At 38.0% G+C, this 10,278-nt stretch overlaps 1 protein-coding gene across 3 annotated transcripts; it reads left to right on the top strand.

Moving 5' to 3' along the window:
* Positions 1 to 1,442: 1,442 nt before the first annotated feature.
* On the top strand, positions 1,443 to 10,255 carry LOC143848779 (uncharacterized). 3 transcript variants are annotated; one of them, XM_077357836.1, is made up of 6 exons: positions 1,443 to 1,709; positions 2,787 to 3,009; positions 8,103 to 8,180; positions 8,537 to 8,612; positions 9,781 to 9,854; positions 9,937 to 10,255. In XM_077357836.1, the coding sequence occupies exons 2-6, from the start codon at positions 2,992 to 2,994 to the stop codon at positions 10,006 to 10,008; spliced, it is 318 nt and encodes a 105-aa protein (XP_077213951.1). In that variant the 5' UTR covers positions 1,443 to 1,709; positions 2,787 to 2,991; the 3' UTR covers positions 10,009 to 10,255. The 3 variants fall into 3 exon arrangements, with proteins under 3 accessions (XP_077213951.1, XP_077213949.1, XP_077213950.1); XM_077357834.1 differs by lacking the exon at positions 2,787 to 3,009 and having other exon boundaries at positions 1,447 to 1,709; XM_077357835.1 differs by lacking the exons at positions 1,443 to 1,709; positions 2,787 to 3,009 and adding an exon at positions 7,608 to 7,860.
* The last annotated feature ends 23 nt before the right edge of the window (positions 10,256 to 10,278 follow it).

The following is a 10,278-nucleotide window of genomic DNA, read 5'->3' as shown; positions in this document are numbered from 1 at the left end:
AATGAGTTGTGGTTAAGGGTAGGGGTGGACATGGTTTGGTTCGGTTCGGTTTTGGGGTATACCCAGAACCGAACCATATATAATCGGTTCCCTGAAATTGGAACTAGAACCAAATCATATATGTTTGGAACTGAACAGAACCAGAACCATATATAATCGGTTCGGTTCGGATTGGTTCGGTTCTGGGTTTACCCAACCTTCACCAAATGTAGATATTTTGCCTAATCGTGTTTATAATCGGTTCGCTCTTGTTTATATATGAAGTACAAACACTAACATGTCCAAATTTGCACAAATTTGGGCAATGCAAAAATTATATATGAACTACAAACAAGAACAAATTCGAGGGGTGAATTAAAATTTCAAAGGCAAAGCAGCACGTTAAAGAGGGGTGAATTAAAAGGGGGTGGGGGTGATTTTATCAAATGATGAGGCATTGGGTTTTAAGGTGAGGGTCGGTTCTCGGTTCGGTTTTCGGTTTCGAGATCCCAAACCCAGAACCGAACCGAATTTCCATCGGTGCCAGGATATCAGAACCGGAACCGAACCATATAAATATGGAACCGAACCGAACCGAACCATATGTGCCGGTTCAGTTCGGTTCCTCGGTTCGAACCGGAACCATGTTCACCCCTAGTTAAGGATGAAATGCCACTCGAATCCAGAGCTAGCTGTTTCTCCCCGAAACATGTTGAAACGCAGTAGTTGAGCGGACATCTAGGGGCAAAGCATTGTTTTGGTGCGGGCCGCAAGAACAGTACCAAATCGAGGCAAACTCTGAATACTAGATATGACCCATAAAGAGATTTCTCTACGCACTCTTACAGGAGAGAACAACCACACAAATGCTCATGTTTTAGCAAATTCCGTCTTAGTCATTTTATTCATCTGGATGTCTGTTCTCTCATGTGAGCCACAAAATGGCTTTATGCAGAATTGACCAACAAATCTTCTATTTTGTATGTATTTTCTTGAAAATGAAAATAACTTCTTTACAAAGAAGGAAGATGCTAAAAGGAAAGTCACTCTTGATTAGGTCTACAGATCTGAACCGTTGAGAACACCCTGATCGGACGATCCTAGGCCTTTGATCTATTAAGCCTTGATCCAGTTTCGGTTCAGAGCTCTGCCAAGAAAACTTAAAAGGAGATGATATTTTCAGCCCCCCTGCAGTACGCATTCGCCCCCTTACAACGTGATTTGACGTGAACAGTGGGGTGAAAATATCATCGCCCAACTTAAATTGCCAATTTTTGTAGATCTTTATACTACGCATGTGACTAAGACCATATGAGTCTCCTTGTGATGTTCTATTGGGACCCCTATGCCAACGAGAGCCCAACATTTGGCGATGTCTCGCGTGCCACCGAAGTAGCCCCAAAAAATCACCCCGGAGCTTCCAGAAGAATCGACCAAAATACCCTTATCCAGGTCTCTTTTCCTTGGAAAGAGAATTCCCAAAACCAAACAGCAAAATACCCTCTATTCTCTTGAAATTCCCTTCTCTTCGGAACCACGAAAAGTAGCGTAAGATCAAAACCCTCGATTCTCTTCTTTCTCTCGCAGCAGAAATCCCCAGATATTTTCTCACCCTCTCTGGTTTCAGAAGAATCTGACGGAAAATGGTGTGGGAATACGAAGAAGAAGAGTTCGCCAAGCAAGATATTCCCGTTGATTTCGATTTCCTTTCTCTCTTATCCAAGCCCAAGGTAACAAAAAAAAAAAAAACCCTAACCCTAAAACCCTTATTACAGGAATGAATTTACGGTTTGACAATGGGTATCTCAAACACCTTTCAATTAATTTTAAATTTTTTTTGCCTTTTTTTCCTTTTATATTATTTAAGCCTGATTCTGTCATTATGGGTGTGATTTTCATTCACTTGGTATGAATTTGTTTTACAAAACTCTAACCCTAAAATCCTTTCTATGGGAATCAATATACGGATTGCCCAAAGACATTTCCATTGATTTTAGGACAATCTTTTCGTTTTTTTTTCTTTTCTCTTCTTTAAGTCTGATTCATTTTGGGCTGTAATTTTTATTCACTTGCTAACACTAGTTGGGATTGTGGGAAATGTTTGGGTCATGATTATGAAATTCAAGTCCAAAGCACCTAATATTGTTATAGGATTTCTCTTCAGAAGAATTTATAGTTTTATACTCTATGCGAGCTTGTAGGGACTAATATCTATTTAGGTTATTGGGATTTTTGCGGTTAATTATGACCCAAATGTTGATATCTTTTGATAAACATAGAGGAGGGGGAGGGGGGATGATATTGGAAATGGCAATTGGTGGATTTTCAGGTTAGAGGTTATCACAAGGAATGTACTATCTTTCTTTTTAGAGGAATTCTAGACTGAAGCGAGCCCTTGTAAAAAAGAGGTGAAAGGGCTCTCCCACTGGCTACACATCACCACAATGCATTAATAACGGCTGAAAAGTCAAACATGATGGTGATGTGCAGCCAATGGGGGAGCCCTTTCACCTCTTTTTTGCAAGGGCTCCCTTCAGTTTAGACTTCCTCTTCTTTTTTATTTAATAAACTAACAGGGGCCCCTGCCAAACCCCAGCTTACCTACCAAAAAAAAGGTTATCACAAGGGCTGGATTTTTAAATATTGGTTGTGTGCACTAAAAATTGTTATTGTGTCTGTTTTAGGTAAGAGACCACGGGACTTGCAAACTCTTTTATGCAATGAATAACTATGGTCAAAATTCAGCCTGGATTTGATTCCATTGCTGAGGCAATCTCTCGTGTTAATGCGGTTTTTTTTATCCTTAGGTTGAAGGATTCTTTTGTCTTAGCTGAGCTCATTGTATTCGTGGCGCATGGGTTTAGTTATTGGGACTGTTCATCTTGTGGGCTGCTGCGACATCCACAAGACAATCCCATGTATATGATCCCACAACAAACAGATGAGCCTACCCCCTGAAAAGAAGGGGTTTCTTTAGGCATATTCCAAGACATTTTGACTGCTGATATCTGAATGCCTTCATCGACAAGAGTAAATTTTACCACACCCACTTGCCATATGATAAAATATCTCCTCCTGTTGAAGGATATTGGATTTCTCAGTACCATTCAAATTTCAAAAGAAAAAAAAAACTTACTAGTATTTCTCAGCAATGTTTTATCTGAAGGTGAAACTTTTGACTTAATGCTTTAATAGATACCCCCCTTCCCAACACCAATTCCAAGACAAATGACCAACCTTCACAGAGTAATGGACTTATTGTGCAATGGGATTTACAGTTGGTAACCCACTCTTTTTGAGTATTGCTCTAACCTGATTACCACTCTTGTGTGTGTGTGTGTGTGTGTGTGTGTGTGTGTAGACACACACACACACTCTCCCCCATAACCTACTTCTAAGTTAATCACTTACCTCGTCATAGTTCAGAGTCACTATTGACCACTCTTGTAACAATATTCGATATATACTCCCCTCCCGATGGGTAAGATTTCTTTTTGAGCCCTTTTGCCTAGAGTATATTGACTTCTTAATTGTGGTAGCTCAGGCAATGAATCGTGGCATTAAGGGCATCCAAAGTTTACATTGTTATCACAGTCATACTAAGTCAAAAGAAAGGAACACATCTTGAGACTTTTTTTTTTGAATGGTAACATCTTGAGGACATTGTTCCAACACGTCTCATCTATGTCTGTCATTGACTTCTCGTATATGTTTGACACCGACATTGAATTGATGACATGGTTGGTTGCAAATGAGAATACACGGTGAAGTACAAAACATAAATGAATGATATGTCACTAGATTTGTAACAATTATTTCTAACCAAAGACATGCTTCCTTTCTTTTGCTTGTGAAAATTGCTACAATGTATCATCACATTTTTGGGGAACTTCAATACTATGATTTGTCATTTGCATTTGTCATTTGCATAGGCTGCTCCTGTGCTTGCTGTAATTTACAATTATTTAAAAATCATTTCGAACGGTTTAACAACATCGAACACCTAGTGACATGCTTTGCCCTAATAATTCAGTACATACCACATTTCACAAGTAATTCATGTAAGTATTTATACATAATGTATACACCACATTTTACATATCATTATGTAACACATACTGGTATAGTATACCACATTTCACAAGTAATTCATGTAAGTATTTATACATAATGTATACACCACATTTTACATATCATTATGTAACACATACTGGTATAGTATACCACTAATACACTTACAATTTCGATTTCCCTATAGATTTTGATTTTGGTATGTGTTTAGGTGGGATGGAAATTGAAACATTTGGATTGTTTTGTATCAGTTTTGGTTGAAATTTAAACTTATGAATAGACATAATAGGAAGGTCACTTCATATATATTTTATAGATGTAGATATATTTCTATTGAAATTTGGGTATGTATGCTTATATATGTATATATGTATATCCATATCCATATATATATATATATATATATATATATATATTTTTTATTTTTTTTGAAAATTATATACATGTAGATATGTATGCATACAAATATACGCACAACCTTGAGTAGTTTTATTTACATCAAATAAATGGAAGGTTGCCAATGTTAACCTCTTACTTTTTATGCTATAAAGAATGTAAAGAGAGATAGACTCTTTACCTCTCTTTTTTTCTTATTATAAGCACGTTTTCCAGGGCTTTTCATAGACTCAATTACCTCAGTGAAAGATTCATTGACTTGGCTGAATTGACTTGGAATACCTTTGGGAGTTCAATTTTTAAACATTGATTGATATCAATGTGTCAAAAACTCAAAATATGATACACTAGGAACGATCCTTTACAGTTTTGTAGATAATTTTAGATGCATTGACAAAATGAAGGGACCTATGATGGACATGGTGCATTATCTTGTTTGAAAAAAGAGAGGAAATGATACCTATTTCTTGAGATATCATATTGTGGATATGCAAGAACCGTAAACCCTTTTGCCAGAAGCGGGAACGTATAATAGCTATTACTATTTTAATTTAAAATTGAGTGCTCTTAGCCTTATACTTTGTGTGAATCTCTAATGTGATCTAGCCTTATTTATTGCCATTAAAAAAAGGATCAATTTACTTTGTGGATAATTTTAATTATGGTTTTAGTTTAGTCTTTTAGTTTCATTTATTGGTCTTAGATGCGGGGATGTCCACATTAGACCTGGCAAACGGCCGGGCCGGGCCGGGTTTGACCCGGCCTGTACGGGTCCGGGTCAAATGGGCCAGGTCAAAATGACCCGGAAAATTTTACAGGTCACTAAGCTTGGACCCACACCCAGCCCGTACGGGCCGGGTCGACCCGCGGGTCACACGTGTTTTTAGTAAATTTTTGCTTTTTCTGTTTTTTAGTTTTTATAGGTATTTGCTAGCCACCTTCTCCAAAGGCTACTTCTGGCCCATCCTTTTGCAACTGATGTGTTGAGAGATTTGTCTTATTAGACGTGGTGAAAACTGCAAGGAAATACTTTTCTGGAAAGGTGGTTAGCAATAATAAGTACTGAAAAAGCTAGCAATAATAATCATAATGTACTAAAGTTTTAGAGGAAAATTACGGAAAAAGTGCTATAAAGTAGAAAAATTAAGGAAAAAAGTACCGAAAAGGGTTCCTTTATATGACAATTACGTAAAAAACTACAAAGAAGAGGTATAGAAATATGACAATTAACTAAAAACTACTTTTTTGTTTCACTTCTACGGGCACCCGTGGGTCCACCCGGACCCGCCCAGTTTTGACGGGCCGGGTTGACCCCCCGGACTCGGAAATTACGGGCGGGCCGAGTCGACCCATGGGTCCTGGTGAATTCTCGCCAGGTCTAGTCCACATCAACTTTTTGACTCGCTATATTTGCATATTACTCATGGCCCATCACCCTATATCCAAGCATAACCGACTTAAAATGTCTTATATCCCATTGGCTGATTACTATGGCCCACCACTTAAACCCCTAACAGTAACCTTATATCCTATTGCGCCCCCCCCGCTCCCAAAATTGGGCACCACATCGTCTCCCCCTCCGCCCTCATTTGGGCGCCTCTCTCTCTCTCTGTGTGTGCGTGTGCGCGCGCGCTGGTGTGCAACCGCCACCCCTCTTCACCCTACTATCCCCCTCCCTTCCTCCCAGTCAGTGTGCAGTTACCCCCTTTCTCTCTGTCTTCTCCCCTCTCTATTCCTTTCTCTCTGTCTTCTCCCCTCTCTTTATCTCTCTCTCTTTTCCACTCGCTTACCCCACAATTGTGTGCCCTTCAAAGCTGTCCCTTTCCCCCATCTCTCCCTCTCCTCCTCTATATTTCACCTTCAGCCCGTGGCTGAGCTCCCTTCCCCTTCATTCCTTTCCTTTCCTTTCTCCCCTTTCTCTCCTTCCACGTCTCTCTCTATTTCCTTGGTTGAGATCAGCCCATCCCCCCCCCCCCCCCCCCCCCCCCCCGGCCTTCTTTCTTTATCACAAGCTACCCCTATATGCCCCTCTCCTTTGATCCTTTCCACCTTTTTTTCTCACTACATAACCCTTAACTTTCCCTATATCCTTTACACCATTTTCTGTAATCATCCCCATAACCATTGTCATCATTATCACCCTACTCTGATCTAGTTACCCATCATCATTCCCTTTACTCCTTTAGGTATTGCTTATGTCGCAAACATCGTTCTTGGGATTTTCTCGGCAAGGAAAAATCTCGGGATATATTAAATTTTTTTATTTTTTTTCGGGTTTATATCGGGAAACAATGATAAAAAAATAAATTTATTTAAAAATATAAAATTAAAGAAAAATAATATTGTTAAAATATCAGGATAATATCATGATATTATTGCGATATTTCCTGATAAAAATGAAAATATCGCTATATTTTTAAAATCTTTAGATTTTCTCGTTTTATCCAAATTTCGCGATAAAAACATGATATTTTGAAAATATGGGAGATATTTGTGACAGAGGGTATTGCTTAAGCCTTTGACATACTTATTTGGTAGATCTGATATTTATGCCACACCTGTTGAGATTTGAATTTTCTTCGATTGTTAGCTTATTTTTCTTTCATGGACTTAATGTATAAAAATTACATGTTTTTTTTTTTTTTTGAATGGGATGGAAACTGCATAAATTGTTTTAATTCTTATTGATGAATGAGTTTAAAGGTTTTGATTTCCTTCCAAAAAAAAAAACCTACCTATAATTTGTTCTTGTGTGATGTTTAATCTGTTGTGGGAATGTAAGTTGCTGACCATGGTGAACAAAAACTCCTAATTAAGCTCAAAAGTCCCTAAATTGATTTGTGAACCCTAGGTTTGCGCCAATCTCTTTTTTGGGAAGTTAAATGTCAGGTAGAAACAAGGCATTATAGTTGTTTGCATTGTGCTATTGCTGTATGAGATTATGGGAAAAGCTCTTTCCATCGTGGTCCAATAAGTAAGGATTCTTGTTTCCCCTAGTGAGCAATCATTTATTTGTTTCTTCTTACAAGGGGTAACCGTCCAACTAATTGGATTCTTGTAATTTGTTCAGTGTGAAGCGAGGTTCTAAGGGATTGGGGAATGAGTTGTGGAATTATATTGGAAGTTTTGATTTGTAGCAAATTTTCACAACTGAGCAGTCTTATTTTTCAAGGGAGTGACCGAGGGATGGGAACCACTTCCAAGCGTCTATATCACGCTTAATTTTGATGATTGTTGAAAACTGTAGATGGAATAATATGGGACCATGCATAACCCGCCTAGGAAGAAGTGAAGAACTCATGATATGTTAATGGCCATCTCATTCTGTCCACATCTTCAAATGTAGACTTGCTGAAGAAATTCCATTAACTCGAGAATCTGGAATAAGACATAATGCTATTCCTCTTAATGGAAGTGAGTAACCTGTATGTGTGAAGCTTTACATACATACTTGCTTCATTTTAAGGAAATATAGAGTGATATTAGTTTTCACCCCAGAAAATGGTTGTTCCATTTATTAGAGCTATCTTTATTGGAAAACTTGTAATGCCTTTCAACTTATATTGGCATTTATAAGAATATCTGTTAGAGGATTTTGGCCATCTCCTTTTTATCCTTTGACTTCCAGATCTGACCATCGGTGTTTAACTTTGCAGGACTACTACAGGATACTGGAAGTTGATTTTGATGCTACAGAGGATGTCATTCGATCCAACTATATCCGCCTAGCATTGGTTTGTATTTTCTCTCAAGTCCATATTGTTGTCTTTTGCTTTACTCTGCAAACATTCTTCATTCTATTTGTTCATGCTTGTTTAGATCTCATTTACATTTTGGCTCACATTTCTTTTCAAGGTATTCAAATTGTTTTTTATCTCATAGAGTCACTATATATTCTGTTATTCTTTTTGGAAGATTTAGAATGGAGAACCAGCTAAAATCCAACAAGTTCATAGCTATGTATCCATTCAATGAAACTTATACCTTCCTAAATAAGGTCAAGTAATTTCTGGATTGTCAATAGCACCAGGGCTTGCTTCTTTTGCCTGACAACGTAATTCTCTTAGATAGTTTGGTCTAATTGTTACAGAAATGGCACCCGGATAAGCGGAAAGATGAGGACAATGCGACTTTGAGATTCCAAGAGATCAATGAGGCTTACAAAGGTCAGTGTCCTATCCAAATAAAGATAGTATATTTGTTTCAGATTTATTGTTTACGTACTTGGAAAGTTGGCACATGTTCATTTTGATGGTTTACTGTGTTTTGACCATCTCCTTGTATATGTTTAACAGTCCAATTGCTGGCCACCAAGTCCAATTTTGGAAAACCAATATTAGGAAATGTAATAGTAGTGGATTGAATTGAAGGTGGACAGCTTTCTAATAGGGGAGGATTATTGAAACACAAAAGGGGATTGGTATAGCCATGTACAAATTTAGGAGGTGGATTTACACAAGTTTTGAAGTGATAATAATGGATATTAGGAAATGTAATCGTAGTGGACGGAAATGAAGGACAACTTTCTAATAGGAGAGGATTATTGAAACACAAAAGGGGATTGATATTGCCATGCACAAATTTAATAGGTGGATTACACAAGTTATGAAATGATCATAATGGATAAATGATAAATCCTAGGCTGTTGAGGCCATCTGGACTGTTTTTAATTAGCATTCTGTCATTTCTTTGTTTTAGCGCCTCTCTACTCTCTAGTAGGGTAGGGGTGACGTAAGGCTGAATTAGTTCGAGAAGGCTCCAAGCTGCTTCTAAGTTATCTTCAGTCTTCCTTGTGGGTTTAAGGAGATTCCTGGAATTTGAGTAGATGGGCCAGGCACTAATCTTGACTTATTTTGCTGGCTGCACAGTACCTTATCAGGCCTACGAGTTTGTGTCTTAGCTAAATGCGAAGGTTTCCCGCTCAAGAAAACTCCTTATATGTAGCTGACTAGGAGTTGAGAATTGAAAGATTCGATTTCTCTATAAGAGCATGTGTTTTTTTTTAATGAAATGGGTATACGAGAGCATGATTTCCGTAGTCTCATCTCTTTCCCCTTGTCCCATGTTCTTGCAGCCTTGTCTGCTTAACAATTTTTCACCTATAGGTAAAAAATAAAAGGTCACATGTCTACCATTGCACGTCTGAAGTCTAAACTAGCAGCTGAATGTGCCTTTTCCTCTTATTTGTTTTCTTTATTTCTAGTTTAGCGCTGACAGTTATATGTCTTTCTTCTTTGTCATTGCCCTCTATAATCATATTGATAAATGTGAGCTCTTTTCTGTTCCTTACTAGTAGGCGTGACTAACAGAACATTTGATGTTTTCTATCCACAGTTCTAAGTGATCCCATCCAAAGGCGAGAATACAACAGGAACGGGATTCTGCATGTCCAAGATTACAGTGTCACCGTGAGTTGATTCTTTCCCCCATCCACATAATCTAACTGTCTTGCTGTTTGTGCTTTCCTTAATTCTTTCAAATTGATTTCAGGAGTACCTTCAACGATACAAGGGCCTGATTTTGACGTGCAATGGCCTTGGGATCAGATATTCGATTTGGTAAGTTCCCAGCATACAGATCTCTACCCATCGCGGGTTGTTTCTTTTCCCGGAGAGCATTGACATAATAATACATGAAATATGCTTGTTGATAGACCAAAAAGCTGCCGGCCTAAACTAAAATCAGAACTAGCTTCTGTGTATTTATAGGTCTCTCGGAAGGATGTTATGGTAAAATTTATGTATAGAATGGGAGTGATATAAATATGGTTACTGTAGTTTATTATCTATCATTTTCTCTGTTTTTTTTCCGTGCTGTTTTGGTCTGTGGTAT

The sequence above is a fragment of the Tasmannia lanceolata genome, unplaced genomic scaffold, assembly GCF_043159265.1.
Source record: "Tasmannia lanceolata isolate RefF3 unplaced genomic scaffold, GAP_Taslan_0.1 ptg000016l, whole genome shotgun sequence".
NCBI classification, from domain to species: Eukaryota; Viridiplantae; Streptophyta; class Magnoliopsida; order Canellales; family Winteraceae; genus Tasmannia; species Tasmannia lanceolata.
Note: the sequence above shows the minus strand (reverse complement) of the source record. Positions and strands in the feature narration are given on the sequence as shown.

Bases quoted from the DNA above. Each gene is read 5' to 3' on its own strand.
- LOC143848779 (XM_077357834.1), top strand. From the start codon at position 1,623: ATGGTGTGGGAATACGAAGAAGAAGAGTTCGCCAAGCAAGATATTCCC. The intron at 8,613-9,780 runs GTCAGTGTCCTA...TTCTATCCACAG, and splicing joins GATCAATGAGGCTTACAAAG to TTCTAAGTGATCCCATCCAA. The intron at 9,855-9,936 runs GTGAGTTGATTC...AATTGATTTCAG, and splicing joins TCCAAGATTACAGTGTCACC to GAGTACCTTCAACGATACAA.